The sequence below is a fragment of the Talpa occidentalis genome, unplaced genomic scaffold (genome assembly GCF_014898055.3).
Source record: "Talpa occidentalis isolate TD23 unplaced genomic scaffold, MPIMG_talOcc4v2.1 talOcc4.12, whole genome shotgun sequence".
Taxonomy (NCBI): Eukaryota; Metazoa; Chordata; class Mammalia; order Eulipotyphla; family Talpidae; genus Talpa; species Talpa occidentalis.
Window position 1 is genome coordinate 86298943 of NW_023601212.1, and position 25970 is coordinate 86324912.

The 25970-nt window shown below is 56.2% G+C and overlaps 4 protein-coding genes and 1 long non-coding RNA gene across 13 annotated transcripts in view; 3 read left to right on the forward strand and 2 right to left on the reverse strand.

Moving 5' to 3' along the window:
- Positions 1-4148, forward strand: part of INO80E (INO80 complex subunit E) — a 9648-nt gene extending 5500 nt beyond the window's left edge. Inside the window, exons 7-8 of one of the 5 annotated variants that reach the window (XM_037507291.2) lie at positions 1911-2003; positions 2559-4148. In XM_037507291.2, coding sequence (XP_037363188.1) covers positions 1911-2003; positions 2559-2780 — 315 coding nt within the window. In that variant the 3' untranslated portion in view covers positions 2781-4148. The remainder of the gene's footprint in view (positions 1-1910; positions 2004-2558) is intronic. The other 4 variants (XM_037507290.2, XM_037507293.2, XM_037507294.2 and 1 more) reach the window with 4 other exon arrangements.
- On the reverse strand, positions 2840-7966 carry DOC2A (double C2 domain alpha). The gene is made up of 11 exons (XM_037507288.2): positions 7894-7966; positions 6952-7229; positions 6514-6593; positions 6253-6327; positions 6053-6162; positions 4552-4678; positions 4411-4470; positions 4171-4334; positions 3970-4051; positions 3784-3880; positions 2840-3692 (listed from the first exon to the last, which is right to left on the reverse strand). Exons 2-11 carry the CDS (start codon positions 7214-7216, stop codon positions 3547-3549), a joined length of 1206 nt encoding a protein of 401 aa, XP_037363185.1. The 5' UTR covers positions 7217-7229; positions 7894-7966; the 3' UTR covers positions 2840-3546.
- Positions 7967-8686: 720 nt separating this feature from the next.
- LOC119241766 (uncharacterized) lies at positions 8687-12133 on the forward strand. Its single transcript, XR_005124369.2, has 5 exons — positions 8687-8749; positions 9184-9274; positions 9690-9834; positions 11742-11931; positions 12024-12133. It is a non-coding gene; the product is annotated as an uncharacterized LOC119241766 (long non-coding RNA).
- Positions 12134-13256: 1123 nt separating this feature from the next.
- CUNH16orf92 (chromosome unknown C16orf92 homolog) lies at positions 13257-14508 on the forward strand. The gene is made up of 4 exons (XM_037507296.2): positions 13257-13364; positions 13678-13827; positions 13939-14026; positions 14112-14508. The coding sequence occupies exons 1-4, from the start codon at positions 13301-13303 to the stop codon at positions 14131-14133; spliced, it is 324 nt and encodes a 107-aa protein (XP_037363193.2). The 5' UTR covers positions 13257-13300; the 3' UTR covers positions 14134-14508.
- TLCD3B (TLC domain containing 3B) lies at positions 14321-24234 on the reverse strand. 5 transcript variants are annotated; one of them, XM_037507297.2, is made up of 6 exons: positions 23691-24234; positions 23305-23435; positions 19269-19352; positions 16121-16355; positions 15615-15710; positions 14321-15386 (listed from the first exon to the last, which is right to left on the reverse strand). In XM_037507297.2, the coding sequence occupies exons 1-6, from the start codon at positions 23736-23738 to the stop codon at positions 15099-15101; spliced, it is 882 nt and encodes a 293-aa protein (XP_037363194.1). In that variant the 5' UTR covers positions 23739-24234; the 3' UTR covers positions 14321-15098. The 5 variants fall into 5 exon arrangements, with proteins under 5 accessions (XP_037363194.1, XP_037363195.1, XP_037363198.1 ...); XM_037507298.2 differs by having other exon boundaries at positions 23852-24233; XM_037507301.2 differs by lacking the exon at positions 23691-24234 and having other exon boundaries at positions 23292-23324.
- Between the last annotated feature and the right edge of the window lie 1736 nt (positions 24235-25970).

Sequence of the window (25970 nt, forward strand, 5' to 3'; positions counted from 1 at the left end):
AAACCCAGGTAGCAATAGAGAAGGTGAAAGAGGCTGAAAGAGAGGAGGACCAAACACCAGAGTGGACTGAGAGAAGGAAGTCAAGAATGACTCGGCTTTGGGGCCTGGACCAATGCAGGAGTGAAGTACCCTTTTTCTGAGATGGGGAGGGAAGATGAAGAGTTTGGTTTCGAACATGTTGAGATGCTGCTGGAAATCCCTGTGAGATAACCAGCTGGGACTGGGACTCAGGGGGCACATATTTGGAAGACATCAGCATGGAGGTGGGTGTGATTGTCAGCAGGAGAACATGGGTGAGGTCTGGAAAAGATGAGGACACAGAGAAGGCACAGTGCCCTACCAGCTCAGAAATCAAAGTGGAATTGAACCAGGCTGGGCAGCTCTCAAGTTGCATGTACTACAAACGCAAGACTCTGGAGCAGGCAGTAGATGGGGGAGGCCATGTTTGTGGTGGTTAGGAGTTCATATCCCAGCTCTGCCACTTCCTCTGTGTGACCTTGACCCTTGAGCCTAAAAAAGGGGATGCTATTACAGCCCTTTGCTCTACTGAGTAGGGTTTTTGCTCCTGACCTGCAGGGCAGGGTGGTGGAAGAGAACAGGGGTGGGGTCGGGTGCAGAAGGGTAGAGGTGTGGCGTGGAACATGGCCAAGGCTTTCTGGTTGATACTGGATCCTGAGCTAGAGAGCTATCAGGAAACTTAAGTTCTCAACATAACAGGAGAGAAAATGTTCAAAGAGGGCCCTCATAATTGTTGTGTATGAGGGAGGGAGTAAATCAGAGAAGGCCCCAAAGAAGAGGTAACGTTTGTGCCCAGCATACATGAGATTTGGACCGTCCAGGCTGAGGCAGCAGCAGAAAGGACAGAGACACAGACATGGCAGAAGGATCATTTAGGCTGGAGCATGAGTGATAAGAAAGCATTGGGTATTGGAGAGGGGTGGGACTGTAGAAGGCCTGAGTGCCCAGTCAGAATGTTGCTGTAAAGAAGGTTGGCGTCACTGAAATTCTTGCGTGACTTGGGCTGAGGAGACAGGTAGCAAGTCAGGGGAAGTGGGGCGGTTCAGAGCCCGGTTTGAATCCTAGCTTCTTCACGTGCTCATGTGACCTCAGGCATGTTGTTACCTTCTCTGAGACTCAGCTTTCATTGTCCAGCAGGGTCACTAGTGAGGATTAAATGAGTTACAGGACAGAAAATAGTCTGGTCCCAAGAAAGCCACAGATAAGCATTGCCTGCTCTTGGTCACACTGAGGAGGCCATTGGGTAGGTCCAGGCAGGGAGCCAGGGTGGGGACATGTGCACACCTGGGTGGCTGGTACTGGGTGCAAGGGTGCTGTTGAGATGTTGAGAGCTGGGCTCCTGCTTGTCATTAGTCCTGACACCCTGAGGTGAAAACCCACCTGGTCCCCCAGGCACAACGGAGAGGGTGGGGGCTCCTTAAGAAGCAGAAAGATCATGAGGGTTTAATGCCTTAAGCAATCTGCTACAAAGGCAACCTGTGGGCCTTTACTGCCACCCCCATGGCCACATTGGATACTGCCCATTGGGACCTGGCAGGTTGGTTCTCAAAACCCCCATTTCCAAGTCACAGTTTCCTCCTCTGCCTGATGACTGTGGATGGTCAGAGATCATTAATGTAAATTGCTTGGCACATGGTAGGCATTTGGCTTGTGCCCACTGACAGAGTAGGAGGCCTGCAGAGCCCTCCATGGGGACCTGGCAGGGGTGAGGCTGGAGAGTTGGGCAGGACAGAGGCCTCCAAAGACAATGCAGCACTCTTGACAAAGAGAAAAGGACACTCTAGGTGTCCTGAGGGATCCGCCTACTCTCAAGCACCCCAACTCCTTGTCCCAGAACAGTGAGGAGCCTGAGGCCCTTGAGTGGAGCAATGACACATGTAGGTTTGTTTTAGCGAGCTCACTGTGGCTGCAGTGTGGAGGAGGAGCTGCATCTGGCAGAGGCTGAAGGCAGGGAGTCCAGTGAGGAGGCTGGTTTCGTAGCCCAGGTGAGCTGAGAGGAGGGCCTGCTCGAGGCCATTGGCTGCGGGGATCCCGAAGCGGGGCCATCCAAGGTAAAAGAGGTAGAAGCCTCAACAGTAGGGGTAAAAACCTGGAAAACCCTCCACTGGCCCAGGAGGAGGGAGAGGAGGCCAGCGGTGGCAGGTGGTGTCTGAGGTCCCCAGAGGCAGGCAGGCAGGCAGTCCAGGTTGACTCTGACTCTGGCACCAACTGCTATTAGGGGGGCAGCCAAGGTGCCTCCTTGGCGAGGGCAGGGCCTGGTCTTTCCCTCCTGGTTTCCTGTAAGACACCCCACCCCACCCCACCCTCATCCCCACCTCCATCACCACCCCTCACCCCCAGATACTGGAGACTTTAAAGGGGCTGAGGTGGGGCAGGCCCCCAGGTGCCAGCGCGTGCTGGCCTGGCCTCGCCCCCTATCCTTTGAATGAGCCTGGGTCCCCCTCCCGCCCCCAGCACTGCTTGGAGGTACAGTGCCCGCCTCCAGAGAGTCCCAGGGCCTCCCTGACGAGCCTTCCCTGTGTTTCTTGCCCCCACTGCAGATGGCGGTGGGACCCCCCGACTGCCCTGTGGGAGGGCCGCTGGCCTTCCCTGGCCGGGGTTCAGGGGCTGGGGTAGGCGCAGCCCTAGCCCCCCTGCCCCCTCCCAAGCTGCCGCCACCCACGATCCTGAGCTCCGTCCCTCGGCAGATGTTCAGCGATGCGGGCAGCGGGGACGATGCCCTGGATGGGGATGATGACCTGGTGATCGACATCCCGGAGTGACCGCCCTTCTGCCCACGCTCCCGCCCAGCACCCTCTGCCAGCACACACGAGCCCCTGGCTTCCGCAGAGACGTTTATTGACACTCAGTTGCCATGCTGCGGCCACTGACACAATCAGAAAAGGCATAAACATGCATGAATGTCCCCCAGGAAACGGGCCTGGGCCTCTCACCAGGGGACGGGGGCCCTGCCCTCACATCCCGGCCCCTTCCAGGGAGCAGTTACTTCGTGAGTGACCGGGAGCATCAGCCGCCTCCCAGAGCGGCGGTGACCCTGCGGTGGCCCCCCTTGAGTAGGGCAGCTGTACAGGGCTAGGTTTTTTTTTTTTCAGTCAAGATTCTGTATTAAAGAAGTGGCTCTTTTTTGCTTTTTGTCCTTTTGTGGAAACACTCTCCTCCAAACCCCCCCTAATCCATCCTCCTCCCTGCAGGGGAGGGGAGACGGGCAGCCTGGAGAGGCAGGAGAGAGGAGCAGCGGCTGGGGCCTGGGGTGGGGACACTGCAGGACCCCTGCAGGTGTACACAGGGCGGGTGATTTGCATATTTTGCGTGTAGTAGCAAGTCAGGCAGGAGGAAGTTTGCATATGTGAATATAGATCTCCACGGTCCCTCACAAGAAGACAGACCCACGGTCACAGAGACTCTCACAAAATAAGACAGGTAGTGCAGGGCGGGGCATCCACCCCGTGTAAACGTGCAACACACTCGTGCGAAGGTTGGGTACTGGACCCGGCCCTGAGGGGCCTGTGCTGGGCAGCCATCGGCTGCTCAGGCTAAGGAAAGCGCCCCGGCTGCAGGGGGCAGCTCATTGGTCAAGGTGTGCCAGCGCTCCAGGGCTGTGTCCAGCTGCTGCAGACACTCATTCCAGTGCTTCCGGGCCTCTCCCTGGGCGCCTGGCCCCAGAGACACGCCACCTGAGGAGAATGTAGAAGCCAGCAAAATGAGGGCCCACCTCACAGCTGGCCTGCCCACCCTCGGGGACCACCCAACGGGCTGCTGCCTCACCAATGAAGTCATTGGATTTGCCTATGTCATAGTCCCAGACTGTGACTTCCAGAGTCTTCGTGGCTAGGGCGGAGAGCTCCATCTCGTAGAAGAACTCCTGCAATAGGGTAAGCCACGCCTTCCATGAGGTGCTGCCTTTCCTTCTCTCCCCTCAGTGTACCTCAAATTTTGGTCCCTCTCCTTTACCTCATTAAATTCCGGGTTCAGAGTCTTCTTCTTCACACATGTTTTATGCTTGGATTTTTTATCCACGTCTGGCCTCAGGTACCTGTCAAGGAAAGGGTGGGGAATGCTATGGTCAGAGTCAGGCCAGGCCCAAGGGATGAGGAAGGGGGTCAAGCTCCCTGTGGAGGGGAAGGTGGGCCTTGGGACAGGACAAGGGCTCACGTCTTGACGTAGGGGTCGGAGTAGCCGTTGACGTCCATGGCAGCCAGGTGAGCACAGCGCAAGATGCCCACCAGGAGCCCCCGGCGCTGAGAGCTGTAGCTGAGGCTCAGCAGGATGCGCCCACGCTCTTCAAGCAGCCCCGGTCCCTGCTCCACCTGTTCTAGCTACAGGGCAGACACACGGGTCAGCCCTCATCCCCACCACCTCCCGCCCAGATGTGGTCCTTGTGAGCTACCTCACCTCCTTCAGGTAACAGGAGATGCCCCTCAGTGCCGCCGACATGGAAGAGGGTGAAGCCAGCTGAGAGGGCAAAGAGAAGGTTCTAGAAATCTGACCTCTCTGGTGCCCCCCTCACCCTGGTGTCCCGAGCCCCACACTGACCGGGACCTGGCGCTCCAGGCAGATGTTAAAATGCTTCTTCTGTGAAGGCTTGAGGCGGCGGAGGGGTACGCGGATCTCCCCGATAAACTCATTGTGGCTTAGCTTGTCCTCGTCACAGACAGAGATCCTGGCAGGGAACTGCAGGGTCAGGGCCTCCTGGGATACCTGAGCTCCGCTCCAGGGTGGGAAAAAGGTCCTCCGACGGAGCTCTGAGCACCTGAGGTTGGTCTGCCCTAAGCTGCATCTATAAATTGGGCTGTCGCCTGGGGGCTGTGTGGTGAGCACCAGGCCTGGAGCTGGAGGAGGATGCTTTGACTTGCCCCATTCCTCTGTCCCCACCCCTTCCCATCTACCTGGTCTGTCCCTGGTCCTTCAGCTACTACAGGGGACCCTTACAAGTATTGGGGACCACCACATCCCGCATAGCTCTGTTCAAGGCCTGGAGAAACAGGGTCTCACTGAATATGCACAGCTGGGTATGGGTCACCGGTTCAGGTTGTATGAGCTGGATGGGCCTTGGGCAGGGAGCACAGGGTTGAGAAATGATGGCTTTTACTTTATCTCCTTTGGTTCTCTGTGCTTCCTTCTGTTGTCATTCCCGAGTCCTGTGTCATGTGTCACACAGGGGTGTTCAAATCCTAGGTCAGACATGTACTAGCTACCCGTGTGACCTTGGGCAGGTCACCTGACTTCCCTAAGCTTCAGTCTCCATCTGCAGAATCTACCCATGTGTCAAGAGTACCCACCTCCAAAGCTACTAGGAGGATCAAGTCAAAGAAATGTGCAAATGAGTACTCAGTTATTTAGTTCTCATTCTCTCACATCTGAGGGATGTGGGGCCTGTCTTTCTGGCTTCAGCCTCTGTCCTCCCATCCAGCCCACCCCACATCCAACATCAAGACGATCTGCCTAAAACAACCCTGAGCACGCCCCTACCCTGATGCGAACCTGCTATGGCTCCCTGTTACCTAGAACAAGTGAAAAGGTCTTTCACAAGCCTTTACTCCCTCCAGGGACTGCTGCCCACAAAGCTCCGCCTCCTGGGATAAAGAGCAGGTAACCTGTCCCTGAAGGACAGAAAGGATCCCTCCTTGGAGATGGGGGAGGGCACAGAATGGGCAGACCTCTGCTGCCAAGGTCTGCATCAGGGGCTCTAAGGAGTCTCAGTGACCAGGGAAAGCTTTCAGGAGGCACAGCCTCAATGAGTGGGATTTGGGCAAAAGCAGGGACTGTGTTCCAGGTGGAAGAGACACAACAAAGGTCAGGAGTAATGTACCTGTCTGGTTTGAAGAGAGCAATCCTGTGCAGAGCAGGGAGATGTGTGGGGTAGGGAAACATTTTGGCTGTTGCCAAAGGGAATGGGGAGCCACTGATTGTTCTTGAGCATTTCAGAAGGGCTGAGTGGGCGGGAGATCAACCAACCAAAGAAGGGTGCAATGATAGCTGTCCAGGAGGAGAGGCCGAGCTGGAATCCTTGGTACAGGGAGGATGGAGCCCTCACCTGAGCACCTTGTGAGTGATGTCGTCATCCGTAATTCCACTGTATGTCAGGTCCTCGTTCCACACGGGATTCAGCGTGTTCCTCTGAGTCTTAGTTTTCAGCTTATTGGCCTGAAGTGTAGAGACAAAGATTGGGGGGATTTAGGACAGACATTCCACCCCCCCAAACTGGGTCAAGCTCGGGAGGGAGGAGGCTAGTACCTTGCAGGCTCCAGGCAGCAAGTGCAGCTTGACATAGGGGTCGGCCAGGCCATTGAAATCCATGGGCTTGAGGCCCTGGGGAGGAGGGGTGGAGGGAGGGCTGGGTCCTTGAAGTTGGAGAGCCAAGAAGAGAGGTGCTGGAGTGGGGGGGGTGGGGCATGGGGCCTGGCCTGGGGAAGGGAGCGTGAATGGAAACCCACCCCTCTCACCCCTAGCCTGGGAGGCAAACCGGGCCAAGGCTGGGAGGCAGGGCGTGCCCACCTTGGCCCTGAGGATACTACAGTGCAGCGTGCAGGAGGCCTGGTCGTAGAGAAGATCAAACTCCAGCGTGCCCAGGGCGGCTGGTGAGGAGGGAAAAGATGGCATGAGTTGGTGTGTTAAGCCAGGTGTGGATGAGACTGGCGGGCAGGCTGGCTGTGTGTCGGCTGTGGAAGTGAGTTGCGTGTCTGTGTCTGTCAGCCGGCGAGCCTTGCGCGTCTGGGTCCCTGGCTGGGCCGCTACTGGGGCTGTGTGGGTGGCTGAGTGTCTCAGCAGAAATATTGAATATTGAGCCTTGCTGAAGCTGTAATCTCTATACTGACTGCAGCTGTGGCGGCAGTGCCGTCACCTTCCCCACACATACACCCCAGGGCCCCACCCGCTCCCCCCCAGCCTGGGGGGCCCATGAGAACCCTGGGTCCCTCAAGCCCCCCAACTCACTGGTATCATCCGAGTCATAGCTGTCCACCTCAGCGCCCTCCTCAGGCGTGTTGGCCCCAAGGAGGGCTGCAGGGGGAGCCAGGGCCAGTGGTGCCAGACTAGCAGGGGCCTCCCCGAAGCCCCCACCACCCCCTTCAGGCCCTGGTCCCCGGCGGGGGAAGTAGTCCGAGATCTGGCGGATGGGCCGGATGGGCCCAGGGCACACGTTGATGGCCATGTGCTCCTGGATGTTGATGGTCATGCGGTCGCTCCTGCGGCCCCTCATGCAGGACCCCTGGCTGGGGGAGGCAGGTGTGAGTGTGAGCCCGACTGACTTCGCAAACCTGCTGTTTGCTGGCCCAGGGCCAGGTGGCAACCTCCTCGGCTGTGGGGCCCCGCTGTGAGGGTTACCTTCCTGGGCAGTGAGGGAATGGGCAGCCTGTGCCAGCTGAGGGGCAGGTGGGAGGCCTGGGCCCTCCAGACCCTAAGCCTTGCTCCTGGGGGTGGGGATGCCAGCCCACTTCCCCCAGAAAGGTCCTGGCTCCACCTCAATCTTGCCCGCTCACCTCTAGATGGCCCCTTTGTCATCTTCCCAGCCCCTGCCCTTCCTTCTGCGCCGCCTTCTGCCCTGGGCCCTGCCTGCCCCCAAGCGGCCCGCAGGCCCCCTCCTCTGTCTCTCTGAGGCTCTGTCCATTCTTTTGCACCAGGCACTTGTCTGATCGGGTGTCACCCACCCCTCTGGGCTTCACTTCCCACTATCCCTTCATTCAACCCCCAGGGTCTATCTGTCTTCCTGTCTGGTCCCCGCTCTGCAGCCCAAGGTGGGGACACCTCCTGAGACTGGCTCGCCAGTGGAACCAGAAATTGCAGCCTCCGGAGAGCCAAACACCCCCGGAGGCACCCACAGGCTCACACGCACACTCACCCTCACCCTCACGCCCCCGGCGGCCCAGCCCCCTGCACCTGTCTCTGTGCCTCCAACAGGTGCCAAGCAAGAGGGGGACAGCGGGCGCAGGCTGGGCGGTGGCGGCCGGCGATTCCCAGGGCGGCCGGCGAACCGAGCGCGGAGTCCGGCTGTGCGAGCCGAGAGGGAGGGGGAGCAGGAGAAAGTGCGGGGAGGAGGGGGTGAGCGAGGTGGAGGCGAAGAGGCAGCCGGCGCCGGCGGCGGGGGGCGGGGAGGGGCGGCCGGAGGCTGGGGAGGGGGCGGGACTCTCCCGCCGGCGCCCGCCCGGCCACACTTAGGAGCGCACCCGAGCGCACACACACTGGCGGGCACGCGGGCCGGCACACGCATCTTGCACGAGCACCCCCGCGCACACGCCTGTGCCCACGTGCGCACGCTCACACACATGCACCAACCCAGACGCGCTGGCACACTCACCCCGGAGAAGTTCGCAGACACACACGCGCACGCCCGGGCTCCCTGCGCCACCGGGAACCGCCCGGGAGAACTGCCCGGTGTTCCCCAACTCCTCCCGGGAGCCCCGGGCCCCCGGCCCTGCCCCTGCGCGCAGCCCACGCTCTCGCCCGCCTTCCTCCCGGGGTCTCCAGGGCCCGACCACCGGCCTGTTGCCATGGCGACGCGGGCTCGCATCCCCCCCGCACCCCCCCTCGCACGGCCTCACGCCCCTCCCCCGCAGAGGGCGTCCGGCCTCCCCTCCCCTTCCCCGGAGGGGCGGGGCCTGGGGCGGAGCCTAGAGATCCGCAGTGAGCGAGGGGCGGGCCGGGGAGGGGGTCTGAGCCGCCCTCGGCCGCCGGCCTGGGGCCTCCGGGGCCTGAGCCCGGCCGGAGAACCTCAGAGACGCGGGAGCGGGGAGAGGTCCGAGGCCGTGACTTCCCCACGCCTCCTCCCTTTGGCCTTTCAGGCCGCTCTGCTTGTGAGCCAAGCCAGCCCCCGAGGGCTGGGGTGCCCTTCTCAGGGATGGCATCTCCGTTGGGAACCCCCCTCCCTCCCTGAACCCCTCCACCTCCACGTCTGTCCCTCAGGTGGGGAGGAGACTGCATGCGGCGGTTGTTCTTCGGTCTGCTGTTTCTCAACTTCAGCCTCTGCTTCTTGTTCTCCTTTACCCCAAACTTGCCATCCCCCCCAAAAAAAGAGTCCTCACAGTGGCCTTCAAAGCCCTTCACAGCCCGCCTCCCCAATACTGATTTTTTAGAACACCCCTGATTTCTAAGACTTCTGCACCCTTCTCACACCGCAAATCTGCCTGGAAGACCTTCCCTTCTTTCCAAGGTCATCCTGCCTCCTCCTAGGCGCCTGCCTCTGTGCTGTCTCAGGCTCTGCTCTGCTCTGCCCTGCGGATCACTTGTCTGTCTCTGCCACCACCAGGGAGTGAGTGCCATGGTGAGTGAGGCTGCCCAAGCTGGGCCAGCACTAATTAATGTGACTTAAAAGTAAGAGATCACACAACAATGAAAAGACTTAACACTGCTGAACAGTGCACTGGAAAATGGTTGGCATAAATATTGTTATGTGAATTTTACCACATTTTTTTTTAAAGTATGGGAAATGCAAAGGCCAGCTACACCCAGACACCACATGTCACCTGCCAATTGGTAAAATTCGAAGCATCTATTACCACAAGGTGTTGTTGAGCCTGTGGGTAAATGCCCCCCCCCCAGCCCAGTTTGATAGGCGATACCAGTATGACCCATACACAACCCTTGACCCAAAAATTCCACTGGCCCTTGAGCAAAGTAGAGAAGGTCAAGATCTGTTGACTGCAGCTTTGTAATTGCAAACACCTGAAAACCATCAGGATTATCTATGAAGAAGGAACAGGTTCAGCTGTGACATCATTTCATGCAATGAAGTTGTATGCAGCTATGAAAAAGGAAGTCGCCTGGATGGACATCATCTTCACAATCTCCTGTTAACTCAAAAAGCAAGGTGCGGAACAGCAGGTACAGAATGTTACCATTGGGGTGGAGGAGAGAATTTATACATGCTTGTTGATTTGTGCATAGATTATTCTGGAAGGCTGCACAAGAAAGTGATAATTATGGTGACCTCTGAGGAGGTTGTTGTCAGGTAGGGTAGGGCAGGAATAGAAAAGACTGATTACTCAAGGTTCATCCTTTTTTTACTTTGGGATTTTGAACCACGTTCCTATATTACCTACTCATTACTCCATTTCAGTAGAGCAGCCATTAGGTTTCCTTCAGAGCTCTCTAGGAGGATGAGTGGAGCGGGGTTAAGGGTGATGCTGTCCAGAGTTGGTGGACTTGGCCAGAGGATAGCCTTGACCTCAATGCCACAGGAGGCAGACCTGGGGTAAGAGAGGGGGTGCTGGGCAAGGAATCCCCAGATTCCTGCTTCCTGCAGTGCTGTCTCCTCATGGAGCACAGCGTGCATCCACAGGAGCCTCTGGAAAGCCTGGGTGAAGGCGGGTGAGGGTGAGGTTGCAATTCCAACCAGTTGCAGGGGAAATGGCAGGCAGTGCTGAGCCCTGGTGGAAAAGCTTTTCATCCTTGAGTTAAGTCCTATTTGTTGAACATCTACTATATAATGTGGGGATTCGACCATGGCAAGATCACCAGTCTCTGGCTTCATGGCCTTGTAGGGGAGCAAGACAATACACAGCCGTGTAAATGCAGTGAGGTTGCTGTGGTGATGGGAAGGTCACAGGAGGTGGGAGATCGGGTTTACTCTTCAGGGGAAGTAGTTTCAACATAGACCTAGAAGAGGAGGAATGAGCGGGTCAAGTGCAGGGACAAGAGTATCCTAAGCTGAGGATGTGCAAAGGCGGAGTAGTGGGAAGAGCCAAGGTGGGTGGGTGGGCAGGGCTGGGTCAGAGGCCTGCAGCTCAGGGGAAGAAGGGCAGAATTCACCGAGAAGTCATTGAAGAAGCCATTGGGAGGTTTGAAGGAGTGAGTGGGTTCCCATCCTCTGCTTTGTTCTGGCTGGGGGAGCGTGACCTGCCCACAGGCCATTGCAGTTAGCCACGTGAGACACAGGGTGAACTCGAATGAGGGGGCAGCGCTGGAGTTGGGGGGAAGTGGATGGATTTGAGAATTATGTTGGAAATCGGGCCAGCAGGTCTTGACTATGGGTTTGTCGGGCAGAAGGGCGGTCCGGGATGATTCCTAGGTGTTTGCATCTAAGGAAAGGTGAGACCGTGTCCCGAGATGGGAAGAACGAGTAGATTTGGGATAGAAGACCCAAGAGCTCCAGTTGGGATCTGTTGGATTTGAGATGTTTTTGATCTTATGGAGACATGAGGCAGGAAGTTGGATAGTGGAGTCTGGAGCTCAGAGGAGAGGGCTGGGCTGGAAATATACATTTGTGAGTCACTGGCATATAGATGGTATTTAAAGCTATGAGTCTGGATGAGATCACCTTGGGAGAGTATAGATAGAAAAGAGAAGGTCCAAGGCATAGCTGGTTGGAGAAGGAGCCCCCAAACCTGACTCCCTGCAGGTACACTTTACTGAGACACACACAGAAGCAGCGGAGGGGTAACAGTTAGATTTGGCAAGGGAACAAGTCACTGGTAGGTTTGGCAAAAGAGGCTTCAGTGGAGGGTGGAGACGAAGTCAGGTCCAAAGGCGGGTTTGAAAAATATGTGGAAGGAGAGGGGGCGGAGGCAGCCGGTGTAGACTGTCCCTTAGGAGCTGTCCAGCTCTGCTCTGATGATGTGCAGTCTGAGTTTTCTCCCCAGCGATCCCTGAGGCAGAAACCGTGCCCTGGCGATTTCTAAGCCGTAAATGGAGCCCAACACCTAGCAAGAGCTCAATACATTTATTTAATGGGCTGATGAAGTAGTGAATGGATCATTCATTGTTTGAATTAAAAGGACTTTTTCTGGTAGACAGTGCAGCTGTATTCATTTGAGGCGATTGAGGAAACCACAAAATCAACTCCACAAGCTAAAGGCTCTGGACTCCTTCTTCCTGCTAAACTCAGGGAGCAGCTGCAGACGGGCCTGGGGTGAGATCCCTGGCCCAGAGCCAAGAGCCAGGTTGAGTCTCTGCTGACCCCCATATGCCCTGTCATCTTGGGTAAGTCTCTCTCCTTAGAGGAGATAAGGGAACCAGAAGGAGGCCCCATTGGTAGTAGTTGGCCTCTTTTTCCCCACTTTTTCCCTCCCTAGACTTTTTCTGGATTAGGAAGTAGAAGCTGACCTGGCCAGTGCCTCCCCAGGTGGCTGTGAGAAATGGTGGGTTGTCCTTAAGGGCAAGAAAGCTGAGGGGTGGGTCCAGGGAGGAGCGTCCCAGGACAGAGGCGCTCACCCAGCACAAACACACACCATGGCCCTGGGCCTGTCAGAGTCTGCTGACCAAGGAGCCTCTGAGTGTGGAACACATCTACGACAGACAGACCCACATCTGTGACAGATAGACCTACCTGTCGGGGAGAGGGAGCTCACTCTTGGAAGCTGAGGGGGACCCCAGAGTTTAGAGTGGCTGTGGGTAGGTGACAAGAGAAAGTGGGGGCTGGTAAGAGAGAGGTAGGATGGCCTTTGGGGGAGCCCACCCAGAGAGGCGAGCCCCGAAGGCTCTGTGCATGACGGAGAGACCACCATGAGATGGCACCCCCAAGCCTGCCATTCCCCCAGCAGGTTCCTGCAGCACCCGATGCAACCTGTGGGAATAAGCCAAAGACAGGCCCGGAGTCCAGGATGCTGTGCCTCTGGGGAGGAAGAGCATAGGGAGAGCGGGCAGACTTGGGCACTGCTGCCACCTATTGGACGAAGTTTGTTATTTCTCCTGGCTCCTAAGCCCAGCATCCTCCTCCTCTGAGCACTGAGTGGCCAGGTTAGGGGCATGGAGGAGATTCCTTTGCCCCTGAATTTGGGGACACAAGGCAGGCAAGGGAAGCCTCGGGGAAGATAACACACACCGTGAGAAGTGTGTGCTGCCCATATCACTTGGCTCCCTGGCCTTGGTTCCCTCTTCCGAAGGTAGAGGTAGGACCACTCTCAGGGTTGTGATGGTTAAAGGATGTGCCAGGTGCTCTGTCCCAGGGCGGAGGAGCTCACCCCACACAAACACATTTTCTCTTGGTAAATGATAAGTACCTGGCACATCAATGCGTGCCCCATAAATGCGACTTTGGTTGATCTGAAGGTTACTAGAGGTGTGCGGCCCTGCCCCCCTCTCCCCCCCCAGCTCCAGGCTTTCAGCAGACTGTCCGGAGCCCTCCAATTTATAAATTCTGGGCGGCCATGGTTCCTGTGCCATCATCAGCATCACCCCTAGGAATGAAGGTTCTGTGGGTCCCAACCTCTCCCCTTCTGATTTGGGACTAGGGGGGTAGGGTCTCAAGCTCCTAATACTTTCTTTCCCATCCACTTAGTGTGATCAGAATGAATGGTTCTAGGTGATGACATCACAGAGCCCCCCTACTCCTGTCACAGGAGTGAGGATCATGAGGCTGTGGCAGTGGGCACAGGTGTGGGTGTGGCTTGTTGGGCCAGGGGTCCTAGAAACAGGTGGGAAGCTGTCCTGCACAGTGGGAGGGAGGAAGGTTGGGGGAGGGGTCCATGCCCCCTTGGGGCCTGGGAGGCCAGACTTTCTCTTTGTTCTCAAAGCTCCTCTCCCATCCTCCCTGTCCGACATAGTCCCTGGTGGAGAACTCTGCTGATCCCTGTGCGGAAGTTCCTGGATCAAAATCAAGTCCCTACATAACCATGTTAAGGCTGTGTGGCCTGGCAGTGACCTGAGCCTACCTCATCTTCTGGGGGGGGGGGGGTTTGGACAAGGGTCTGCTGAGCTCCTGTCAGAAACTTTGTTCTGGGTCCCCAGCATCCAGTGTCAAGACCTTGGCGCCAGGAGAAAAATCTCCACTCTTCATAGACAGACGTGACTTTTTTGATTACCCAGACTCAGACCAAGCCAGACTCCTGGCTGTGGCCAAATTCATTGGAGAAAGCCCGGTCATCTTTGGGACCTCAGGTATGAACCAGCTTGAGAAGGGCCTCACCTGTGCCAGGGCCTGGAGGAGAGCTGCCCCTGCCCCTTCCACTGGAGATGATCCAGGGTCATCTCCCCCTTCTTGTCTAGCAGGTTCCAGCTCTGGAGGCTTCTATTACATAACGGTGGGCTTCCTGGTAGTGACCTTCCTTTTCCTCCTTTTCCAGTTCTGCAAACACATGTAAGGCCTACCCCCCACCCCCAGCCCCTCACAGTCCTTGGGAGGCAGCATGTGACCTCCTACCTCTGACATCCATACCCCACAGGAGCTTCCAGAAAGGAGCCTGAAGAGCTGAACCAGGTGCTGGACTTGGCCCTGAGTGCCGAAACCTACCCTCCTCTCCAGGATGAATAAAGTCCTGGTTTCCTTCTCCTTGACTCCCTGGCAGTCGTTGCAGGTGCCCTCAGTGCTTCTACCCCAAGCGGGACCCTCCCCAGCCCCAAAGAAGCAGGAGAGGAGAGGGCCTCGGTGGCGTTCACGCAGATCGTCTTTATTAGCGGTCTGTAAAGCACCTCCCAGGGTCCCCTGACCCCAGATTGGAGGAAGCCTTGAGGTCTGTAGCACCAGGGACATGCCAGGGCCGGAGGGCAAGATATGCAGCCTGATGGGGAAGGGACAGGGTGCCCCCTCGCCTGCCCTGGGGGGTTGCTCAGCACTGGGAAGGCTGGGGGGTAGCAGCCATCTCCCTCCCCACACCCCAACAAACTAGTTTGAATTTGGGCAAATAAATAAAATAAATAAGATTCTTCAGGCTGGCCTCCCCTGGAGAGGAGCTGTGGGGGCGACAAGCCCCAAGCAAGATCCAGGGGTTGAATTAGGGTGTCTTCTCCTCCCAGGTGACGGGAGCTAAGAGGAGTTTGCAGCAGGGGGGCTGGGATGGCCTTGGCAGCAGGATCTCCCACCCATTATTTCTCTCCTAGACCTCTTGCGTCCCGGTGGTCTCCCCAACAGCCCTCAAGCCCTAGATGGATGGAAGTGGTGCCCCTTCCTCTGTCCTTCGCTTCTTCCGGGCCCCAGGGTTGGTGATCCAGAAGGGGGTTTGCCAAAGGGTTCACTGCCCTCAGCTCAGGCACTGTGGGGAGAAGTCTCCTTCTCTCGGCTTCCATGTCACCTGGTCCCTGCCCCCACCCCCTTCGGAGTTCGTCAGTCCTGGGCTGTCAGGGTCAGAGACCCCTGACTCCCGACCCCCACCCAGCGGTCCCAGAGCCCTGTCCCCACAGGGTGTGTGGGTGGGGATCCCCTGACCCCACCCTCAGTCCTGGGTCTGACAGGGAGAGGGCGGCGGGGAGCCCCGGGGCCGGAAGAGGCGGCAGGCCCCGCGGCAGATGAGGAAGAACCAGTACAGCTGGGGAGCGAGCAGGAGCGCGGCGCCCAGGTTGACGTGGGCCGGGATGGCGAGCGGCACGGCGAGCAGAGGCAGGCCGGCGTGGCGCCCGTAGGCCCAGTACAGGTAGGGGAAGAGCAGCACCCGGCAGCAGAGGAAGCTGAGCAGCATCAGGGCTCCGTTCACCTTGTGCAGCAGCGTGTGCTGCCGCTTGTACTGCGGGAGGGGCGGGGCCAGGTCAGGGGCGGGCCCAGGTCAGGGGCGGGCAGGGGCTGGCTCCGCCCACGCCCCTGGCCGCCCCGGGGCCGCCCCTTCTCCTGCCTGTAGCCCCTCCCAGGCCCGACGCAGCCATTCCTTTACAGAACCCGAAAAGTCTCTGCTGGACCCTTCCCGCGCCCCACTCCCCCTCACCCCCCAGACATGTCCCCTCAGGTATTCTCTCACCTGGATGAGGATCTTGCCAAGGCAGACGAAGGGAGTGCTGACCTCTGCCATCAGCAAACAGCCTAGAAAGAAATCTCCCTTGCCCTGACGCCACACCTGAGGAGAGGAAGGAAGCGGCTTGGCCTCACCCGATGCCCCAGCAGACCCTGCCCTCCCGCTAGCCTGTCACTGTTGGAGATGCTTAACTCTGCACAAAAGCAAAGCTGGGAGCACACCGCGGTGTAGCCCTCCAACAATCCTGCAAGTAAGACTGTAAACCTGACATTGAATTGAGGAACCCAGAGGCTCAGAGACGGGCAGTGACAGGCCGGAGGCTCAGTGCCGCCTGACCCAGCCCAGGCCAGCTGACCCCAGACCCTCTTGCTGTCGGGGGGTGGGCTGGGCTAGTGCTTAGAAAACCCTCCAGGGGGACCCTCCATCCTGGACCCACCCTGCTGCTGGGACATGGACCCAGGGCTTCCTAGGCTCAGGATATGGGGGCGCAGGCTCTCGGCACCCCAACTCACCACCGACAGCGGGAAACACACAAGCACCATGACGGCATGGTGGAGCACCATGAGGAACTCCTTGTGCAGGTAGCCGCGCACGACAGCCCAAGTGCTGCCCGGGGCTCTGGCCCCCCCTTCGTCCCCTCCATGCCCCTTGACCTGGTGCTTGTGCCAGTGACAGAGGAACATGGCGTAGATGTCGTAGATGAAGTAGGGCACTGCAAATTGCGTGTAGGCAGAGGAAAGCCAGTGTCTGTTGAGCAGAGAGAGAGAGGAATCAAGGAGGAAAGGAGATGGATAGAGCATCTGCCAGGTGCCAGGCTGAGTCAGGTCTCAAGTGATATTCACAACAACCCTGAGCCGGAAGTGGACTCTCAAGTTACATGATGGAACTCAAGGGCAGAGGGCCAGAAATTTGCCCAAGTGCACACAGTCACCTCGCTGGTAAGCAGGAGTGCTGGGATTCAACACACACTGCCTGATTTCAGAACACTCCCATGTTCAGATTCACTCATTCCTTCACTCATTCGTTCCTATTTCCTTTCTCTCTGCCTGCTCTGTGGTGGGTGAAAAAGGAACAGAGACCAAAAGACAGCCGCAACCCAGAGGGAAGAGATGGAGTGATCAGAGCAACTCAGTGAAGATGTGCGCACCCGCTGGGGTTAGGATGAAGGCAGCAAAAGAGGCAAGAGTGATGGCGAAAGGTCTCATTGACTAATGGTGACTTACTCCATGCAGGCGCTAGTCTCATATTCTAAATCTTTGTTTGTTTGTTTGTTTGTTTGTTTGTTTTGTTTATACAAGCACTGGGTACAGTCAGAAGCGCAGGAGGGTGAGAGAATTCACCAGAGCCAGAGCAGGGAGCAGAGCAGGCAGAAGGACCGAGGTACACTGCTGAGGGGAGCAGCGGGCGGCAGGAGAGGTCTGTGCGCCATGTGGGACCCTCCTCTGGTGGCCGGGGAGCAGCCGGGGATCGAACTGGCACTGCAGAGGCTGCGGGCAGCTTCGCAACCCAGTGCTCAACTGCAGCGCCACCAGGGAGGCCCACATATTCTAAATCTTTTACACACCTGAATATATTTACTGCCCACAAAAACTTTTATAAAAAGTAGATATGGTTATCACTCCCATTTTACACATGAGGAAGCTGAGCAGTTGGGTAATCTGGCCAAGGAATAAACAGAAGTCCGCCTTCATAGCCATTCCCCTCAGCCTGACTGTCCCTAGAAAATTCAAGACAAGTGTCCCAGAAGGGCCCACTGATGAGCTATTGGTGCTGTCAGTGCTGCTTGTTCTGCCTGAGTGTAGACCAACCGCGTGTTGTCTCAGGTACAGCCAAGCACTAAGGAGAAAACGCTGAGCAAAAGGAGCAAAGAGTAGAGAAAGTTCTATGCACTTGGAGAGTATACAGAAATGAAAAGTGCACGAATAGGCAACATTGCATTTTTTTTTTCTCGAGTCAGCACATTGAGCACGTTCTCTTAAATTCTACAGCCTTGCAACAGACAGGTCTGATGTTGGGTGGGAGGTCAAAGAAGCAGGCCCAGAGGGAAGGAACTCACCCAATTAGGTGGAGGCATGAAAGCAAAGTGACCAGAGTGACACAGAAAAAGAACTAAGACCAAATATGAGGAGCAACGGAAGTGGCATGAGACCTGGGGAGGGACAGGCAGGTGGGGAGGCGGGGTGATATGAAGAAGAAGGCAGGCTCTAGGGGAGAGCTGATCTGGGCCTGGAAAGGCAGCGCAGGGGGCAGGGATGATTTGGGGAACTAGAACCTGAGACTTGTGCTGGAGCATGTGACCAGGAGGGGGAAGAGGGAAAGGAAAGGGGAGCAGCAAGCTCAGGTTAGAAATGAAGGGCAGGAAAATAAGCAGAGTTCAAGTGCAAAGGGTCCAACGGGCCCAAGAGAAGCTAGAGCAGGGTGTGGCCAGAAAGCCAGCCCCAGCAGACCTGTAGCACTGTAGGACCCCGGTTTTGTGGGGAGAACAAGACGGGCAGGACCTGCACTGCAACGTGAAGGGTTAAACCCACCCCACCCTAGCAATTAGGTGCTCAGAGTAGGAACAGCTGTTACCCCAGGATTAATCCTGATCTTCCCCACCCACCTGAGGATTAAAGGGGAAGGAACAAGAACTGACCTGGGAGGAGGCAGTGAAAGAGTTGGAGGTGACCTCAGTAAGAAGACAAGAGGAGGAAACTAGTGGGGGGGCGCGGGGGAAGGGGCCAGAGAGGGCAGGAAGAAGCCAAGTCACTGTCCCCAGGGTCTGAAGAGTTCAGCACCCACGGTGGGTGTGAGCCGGAACTGCTCTAGGCGCCTGACACACACCACTCACCATTCCATCCGTCCTCACAGCAGCGCTTTCAGGCAGGGAGGGGCCTACTCCACAGATAAGTGAACTTATCTGCAGGGGAAAAGGGGGAGCCTCTAGATCAGGATCCTCCAGACAATATCCTGGGGCTCGGTGGCCACCAGAGAAAAGAGAACAGGGTCAGAAGTGTGGGACGTCATCAACACCCTCACAGGCAACCCACGGGCCACCTAGAGTGGGCCCGTCAGCACCACGGACAGGGCCTCAGTCCTCGGCTGCCCCACCTCTCAGGCCTAGGCTTTTTTGGCAAGCACCAGGCACTGCAGCGGCTGCCAGTGCCAAATTTTGGCCTCTTCACCCTCCCCTCCCCCCACTACCTAGCTGCTGGTGGCCTTGTTTGTGTCATCTCTCTCCTCTCTAGTGCACAAGCTGGGGCTGGACCCCTGGATTCTGCGGGGGAGAAGGAATGAGCCTGGCACAAGGAGGAGGCACCCCAGTTGGGTGCTGGTTGGAAAAGGGACCTGAAGGGTGTAAGGGAGGGAGGAGGTAGTGGAGGAGGAGGAGAGGAAACAACATTCAGAACCTACTACGATAGCAGAGGTCAGGAAGCCCAGGAGTTGCTTTGAGAATTCTTTTTGATCCCCATTCCCCCTCCTGGCTCTGACCTTTAAGGACAGGACATGGATAAATTTATCCCTGGGTGTTGAGTTGCAGCTACTGCAGTTAACTTGCTCGAGCCCAAGTTAAAAGCTAGGGGACCACTGAAGGAATCCCCTAGCAGACCTGACGTACTCGGGGGTCACACATGCACACGGGCTGTGGCGTCTGGGCAAAGGCACTCTCTTGACACTTACTGGTCATCAATGATGTGCTTGCAGGAGGTGGAGACGATGTAGCCAGCTGTGGAGGCCATGACGGCTTGGACTGAGGACACTAGCCTGGGGAGACAGAGGGAGGAGTGGTGGCAGCCAGAGCTCTACCTCTTCACTAGTCCAGTCACTGTGCTCTGGACTCGCTCACTTCTTGGGCCACTCCCTGCCCATCTTTCCAGGGCTCACTCGCCCCGCCAGCTGGGCTCCCAGACTTGCCCAGCTGCTACTCAGTCCCCCCATTCCTAAACTGCCTCTGTCCTTCCCTCAGTGTGGATACTGGGCCACGAGATCTAAGGAGGACACCAGGGAGGTCATCCTGAGGTGAGTGATGCGAGAGCCCAGCTGATAACAGGGCCTCTCCCTAGGGCGGGCTTGGGAGGGGGCAGCCCTGGGTGGCTAGCGGAGCCCTGAGCCTCTTCCTGCACCCCTCAGCCACCCAGTCATCATGCTGGTCATCAACTGAGCCCTCAGTCACCCCAAGTCCCCCTAGCCACTTTCCCATTCGCTCCTTGACTGCCACCACGCTCCCCTCCCCAGCTGTCCCAGGGTTTACTAGTGCTCCCTTCCCTCCTCGGGCCCTGTCCTCCCAACACATGCCTGAATAATACGCAGCTCTGGCCCCTGGTCCTGTCCCCTCCTATCTTAGAGAAATGTTTTAGTCACATGCTGGCCTGTTTGGGAGGGTGGGAGGGTGAATGGGGAAAGGCGAGGCAAGCGGCTGATACTAGTAGACCAGATGGCTGGGTTTGGACGCGGTCTCCCGGGACAGCGAGTCAAGAGGGAAGCGGGGAGGGAAAGCCCACCCACCGCTTCAGGAGACCCCAGGCCCCAGCAGGCCCAAGGTCCAGGGAAGGGCTGGGGACCCTTCCACCCTCAGAAAGCCTGGGAAGGGGAGAGGGCTGAGGGGAAGGGCTGCAGTTTACCTGGCTGAGACAATGACCGCGTCGGCCTCCTCCCAGCGCAGCTGGGGCAGCCGCTGGAGCGTGTTCTTGGAGAGGAGGAAGAGTCCGGGGAACACCACCCCCCCAGCCACCATTGGGGTCAGCATGGTGGCTCAGGCCTCGGGCAGGGACTGGGAGGCCGAGCTGAAGGGAGTGAGAGGTGGAGCCGGGACTCCCGGGCAGGGAAGGGGAGAGGAGGAGAGAAAGGGGCACAAAGGGGACGGGGCGGGACAGACGGGGCAAGGGAGTCAGACCGGAGGAGGGAGAGAGGGAGTTAGCTGAGGCCGGGGAGATGGGGAGAGGGAGGATCTGAGAAAGGGAGCCGGAGAAAGCAGCCCGAGGGATGGGAGAGCGCTGGGGAGGGGAGGACTGGGTGAGAGGACGGAGGGAGAGGAGGGTACGGGAGGAGCAGGATGCAGTGGGGGAGGGGAGGAGGCCCGGCAGGTGGGGGGGGGAGGCTTACGTGGAGAAGCTGGGAGGGCCCGAGAAGGCGGGGTGGGGGCTGGGGGGTGGGACTGTGGTGCCAGCCCTGGAGGGGAGGGAGAGAGGGAGGGAGGGAGGGACAGGAGACAGAGGAGCGGCCAGGCGAGGGGTCATTAGTCAGCACTGCTCTCCCGCCTCCACCGCCGCCTCTCGCCGCCGCCACAGTCCCCGCCGGCCGGCACGGAGGCTGCTCGGGGCATTATAGCGAGTTCGTGCCCAACCCCCTGCCCCCTCAGTGGGGAGGGGGAGGGGGAGGGAATCACCAGCTTGGGGAGGGTGGGGGAGGGGTGGGGAAATGATGGCACCGACCAGACACCAAGAAACCGGACCTGCAGCAGCGTCTCCCCACGCAGCTCTGAGCCACAGCAGCGGCTGCGACAGAGATGGGGGGAGCAGAGAAAGAGGGAGGGGGAGGCCCTTAAAGAGACAGCAGCTGCGGCGCCGGGGGGCTGCTGGGGACAAGGGCCAGGGGAGGGGCAGGTCTCCTCTCACGGAGGAAGCTTGCCAGGGCACCCGGATTAGCTGGGAGGGGGCTCTGGGCTCTCAGATGGGTCAGGCGACCCACGTTCCCACTAGCACTCTGCAAATGTCTGTCATTCCCTCTCTTGCAGCACCTCCCTAGAGCCCCTGGGTGCCCTGGTGGGGTCCCAACTTGGGGATGCCCATTCCAGCAGAGAAGATTCCCTGGAATGAGAAATCAGTGCGCCTCACTGTCACTAAAGAGTCAGTTTAAGGATGCCCTTCACACTCAGAGACCCCTGTGTGTCTCACTCCCACGGGAGGGAGGGAAACTAGCAATGTGTGACTCTAGGTCCTGACTTCCCAGCAAGACTGTCCAGTGTCCTGATCTGGCTATTGGAACAGCACTGAGGTAAGGCTCTGCCCCTTCTCACAGGTCACGACATGGTCTGAGGCATTAAGTGACACTGCCCAAGGTCACATAGTTAAGGAGTGGCAGGAACTCTCCTACCAGATGTCAGAGTGACTCCAGGGTTTAGAAGGGGAAGGGGGAGCAAACGCTGCCTCAGAAAATCCACCTCGAGCTGGAGGAAGCCCCCTGCTGCCTGGCTTCTCCTGGCTACCACCTTTTGGGGCAGGTGTTCTCAGGCTCCTGGCAGCCCTTCCTCTGCAACTTCACAGAACAGCTGAGATTGGGAGTGGTAGAAGACCGGGGCATTCGCTGGTGGAAGCCCTTCATGCAGCTGTAAGGAAACTGAAGCTCAATGGTCTTTGGCCAGGGTCAAGCTGCAGGTCAGAGGCCCAGCTGCAACCAGGTGGCCCAGTGGCTTGGCTTCTCACTCCTTCCTGCTGTCTCCCTGTAATTCAGCTTTCTTGTTCTGAAACCAGCTGACCTGTGGATTTTGCATGACATGGTGCCTGCTATCCAAACCATACTTTGGCCTCCAGGCCTGCCCTAAGGTATACCTCAATAGCCAACAGTACAATTGCCTTTGCTTCCCAGAGTCCATTCCAGGTCCCCAAGAAAGGCAAGAGGGCTGGGATTTGCAGTTTTGGGCTGCCCTCTAGTGGCTGCGTGAGTCAGTCCCTGCAAGGTCTCTGACCTCTGGCAGGAGTTAAGACTAAAATTTTAGAGACAACAGTGAACCTCAGGACTTCACTGCAGAGGAAAAGGGCCCAGCTTCCTAAGTATTTGATATATTCTGGACACAGGATGAGGTGATATATTCATTCTTACTTAACCTTCCCAACAAAAGTTCCTTGTTTTATGGATAAAGTGAGGCATAGTGATTTAAAAAAACTTGCCCAAGATAACATGGCGATGAGAATTTCCAATCCATGTTTGCATAACTCTAAAGCCAAAGCAACGTCAGGAAAAAGTAATGAGCTTCAGGGAGAATGGGGGACGGTAGGCTGCCTCCACTGCTGTTGGAGGGCCACAAACCTGGCCCAGGAGTCTGGTTGGATTTTGTTGGATGTGTATTAAAGCAGGCAGAGATGGCATTTTATCTTCCAGGAACTCACCTAGATGCTCGTCTTCTGCCTGCTCCCTCTCCTGCCTAAGGTTTGGTGACAGCTCAGGTGTATATATTAAGCTTTGTTAAAAAGGTCAGAAATTTGCAGTACAAAGGGCCCTGCCAGCCTATAAACATGTTTTGTTTGCCCAGTGTGGATTTGCCAGTATAGTAACATTTTATTTGAAGTCATTTGTCAGTGTTTGAAAATCAGGAGATTTCACATAAAAGTTCTACTTTTAAGAGAAGATCACAGTTGGCTGTGGTGAGCAGGTGCTGCCTCCACTAGAGGAGATAAGGCTACTGGCAGGAGTTTACAGATAAAGCAAATTCACCTGACTCTCAATAACATCTCCAGGAAGAAAGGAAGGTGGGTATTCTTAATTAAGCCCATTCATAAAAGGGGGAACCAAAGTTCTGACAGGTTAAGTGATTTGCAGAATCCACAGGACACCCATAGCCAGTGTCTTTTCACTCTTAACCTGTTCCCCCCCACACACACACACATACACACACACACACACAGACACTCTGCTTCTGTTCTCACCAACAACTCCTTAGAGTAGGAAATAGCTCCACCAGCCCTGGCCCCAGAAGGATGCCCTCACCCTGTCCTCTTACTTGGATGCCACCAAAACAGCCTGTGGCTTCTCCATCCGCACGTTGGAATGGTGCTGCAGACTCCAGCACAGGAGAGTGAAGCTCAAGGGGAAGAAGATGCAGCCAAGTACAAAGAGCAAGGCCATGCCTGTCTGGGGTGGAGGTGAGAAAAGATGGCCATGAGAATATCTCAGCACAGTGTCCCTCAGGCTCAGAGACCCCCTTCGCCCTAACAACTCAATGGTCCTTAGCATCTGTCCATCTATAACCATCTGAAGGCACCAGTATCTTTGGGATCCTAATTGCACTTTAAATTTCCCTCATCCAGGGCAATTGGACACCCTAATTTTTTATCAGCCCAATTTCATCAGTTTCATTTTCTCCTGTTACTCCTGAAGCTGACCTACCTCCCAGTCATGGCAGTTCACTCCTGCTCTCTCGCCTTCAACCCTCATGCTGTGCCTGCTCCTTCCTGACACCACCCGGTCCCATACTCTGCCCCTGCCTCACAGACTCTTGTGTCTCCTCTCCCTTTCCGTAGGTCCTCACATTTCATGCTAGGCCTCACCTCTGAGGGGCAAGGTGGAAGCTAGAGAGGGAGGCCGATGATTCCCATCAGCTCTCAGAACTGGGAAAAAGAAAGGGGCTGTATGTTCGAATTGTGTAAATATTGGAAAGTTTAAAATATTTCTTTAAAAAGACAAAAATCCTATCTTCTTATTAAAAAGGAAAAAAACAGGAGAAACCCTGAAAAAATACATATTTACATATATACTATTTTTGCCTGGAAAATCCCTCCCCTCCTCTCCATTCCAGGGAGGGGAGGGGTGGGGAAGATCCGGGAGGGATGTAGGGAGTGGGAGCCGGCCATTCTGCTCCCCTTAAGCAGCTTTGAGGGGCCCCTCAGGATACAGGGCAGACGTCAAACTGCAAGGGCACGAGGAGGCTGAGGCAGCTCTGCTCAGACAGTTAGGGCGGGAATATCGCCCTCCATTGGTGGCCCGGTGGGCAGTTTAGAAGACGCGTCTCCCCATTGGCCCCTCTTTTGACCAAGTGCCCTATCATTGGCTCCTGGTGGAGAGGCGGGCTCTGGTGGGGTTCAGGGGTGGAGCCTTCTAGCCAGCATGGCCAATTAGAATTCGTTGATGCTTCGATTGACAGTTAGGTTACATGGGCGGGGCTCAAAGAGCAGCAAGAGGTGGGACCAGAAAATAAGAATAGTCAAGGTATTTGTTGCTTTGAGCGTGATAACTATTGGATAATAGTTAAGGCAGCAATTTGTAGAGTGGGACCAACTGAGCTTTAAATTCAGACTGTAGGTAATAAATGAAACATACTGTATGGTTCCATTTGAAGTTCAAAACAGGCAAGATATCTTTGTTGAAAAATCCTAACAGCATTTAACTCACTCCTGGCAGCTATTGACTGGGAGAGGATCCCAGGAACGTCAGGGGTGCTGGGAACGCCCTTCTGTTGGTCGGTCACAGTATATACAAATGTAAACATTCCCAGGACATATGCTTAAAATGTATGCACTTTATGTAAAATAAGGTGGAGCTTTTAAAATGTGAAACAAATGTAAGTTCATTCATTCTCTGGACCATGACGGGCCAAGCTCTGTGGGTTCAAATCTGTATATCTCATTAAATGCTACTTATATAGCATTTTCTATGGACACTGAGCTGAGTACTTAAAAATATGAAGTCATTTCCTCAAAACAACTTTGTGGTAAGGGGTTAATATCATATCCATTTTACAAATAAGAAAAGGGAGGCATACAGAGGTTTAGTACCTTGTCCCAGGTTACATAATTGGGAAGGGAATGAGATAAGATTTTATTTTACTTTAATTTTTTAAAAGATTTATTTATTTATTTATACAAGAACCGGGGTACAGGCCAGATGTGCGGGAGGGTGAGAGGACTCACCAGAGACAGAGCCGGGAACAGAACAGGCAGACTGACGAAATACACTGCTGAGGGGAGCAGCGGGCGAGACAGAAGAAGTCTGCCACACCATGTGGGACCCTCGCCGGCTGGCCGGGATCAAACCAGCGCTCCAGAGGCTGCGGACAGCTTCACAGCACCGAACTCTACCACCTGCGCCACCGAGGAGGCCCAAGATTTTATTTTAAATCATAGTCTAAACATATAGAAAACTCATAAACTCATTTTCCTAAGCAAACTGAAAGGTTAAAACAAACAGAACCAAAACATCATTGAACATCATTAAATATAGACACTTCAGTCAATTTTCAGAGCTTGTATTAACAGTTTTGCTTCTTCAACCACTTTCTTTCTGCAGAGACCTCTGAAAAATAAATGTTAAACCAAGAGCATGATAAAGTTGTTGAAGATGAGGTTTCTTTTATTTTTTAAAAATTTTTAAAAAGATTTATTTATTTATACATGCACTGGGTACAGTCGGAAGCGTGGGAGGGTGAGAGAATTCACCAGAGCCAGAGCAGGGAGCAGAGCAGGCAGAAGGACCAAAGTACACTGCTGAGGGGAGCAGCGGGCGGCAGAAGAGGTCTGCGCGCCATGTGGGACCCTCCTCTGGTGGCCGGGGAGCAGCTGGGGATCGAAAGGACGGGCGCTGCAGAGGCTGCGGGCAGCTTAGCAACCCAGCGCTCAACCACTGCACTCCCGGGGAGGCCCTGAAGATGAGGTTTCTAGTGGCCCAACCAGT

Bases quoted from the DNA above. Each gene is read 5' to 3' on its own strand.
- DOC2A (XM_037507288.2), bottom strand. From the start codon at position 7,216: ATGAGGGGCCGCAGGAGCGACCGCATGACCATCAACATCCAGGAGCAC. The intron at 6,163-6,252 runs GTACTAGCCTCC...TCTACACTTCAG, and splicing joins TGCTGCCTGGAGCCTGCAAG to GCCAATAAGCTGAAAACTAA. The intron at 4,679-6,052 runs GTGAGGGCTCCA...GTTCCCTGCCAG, and splicing joins ATCACTCACAAGGTGCTCAG to GATCTCTGTCTGTGACGAGG.
- CUNH16orf92 (XM_037507296.2), top strand. From the start codon at position 13,301: ATGAGGCTGTGGCAGTGGGCACAGGTGTGGGTGTGGCTTGTTGGGCCA. The intron at 13,828-13,938 runs GTATGAACCAGC...CTTGTCTAGCAG, and splicing joins GGTCATCTTTGGGACCTCAG to GTTCCAGCTCTGGAGGCTTC. The intron at 14,027-14,111 runs GTAAGGCCTACC...CATACCCCACAG, and splicing joins TTCCAGTTCTGCAAACACAT to GAGCTTCCAGAAAGGAGCCT.
- TLCD3B (XM_037507297.2), bottom strand. From the start codon at position 23,738: ATGAGGGTTGAAGGCGAGAGAGCAGGAGTGAACTGCCATGACTGGGAG. The intron at 23,436-23,690 runs GTAGGTCAGCTT...CCTCCACCCCAG, and splicing joins TGAACTGCCATGACTGGGAG to ACAGGCATGGCCTTGCTCTT. The intron at 19,353-23,304 runs GTAAGAGGACAG...CTGTCTCCCCAG, and splicing joins GCTGTTTTGGTGGCATCCAA to GCTAGTGTCCTCAGTCCAAG.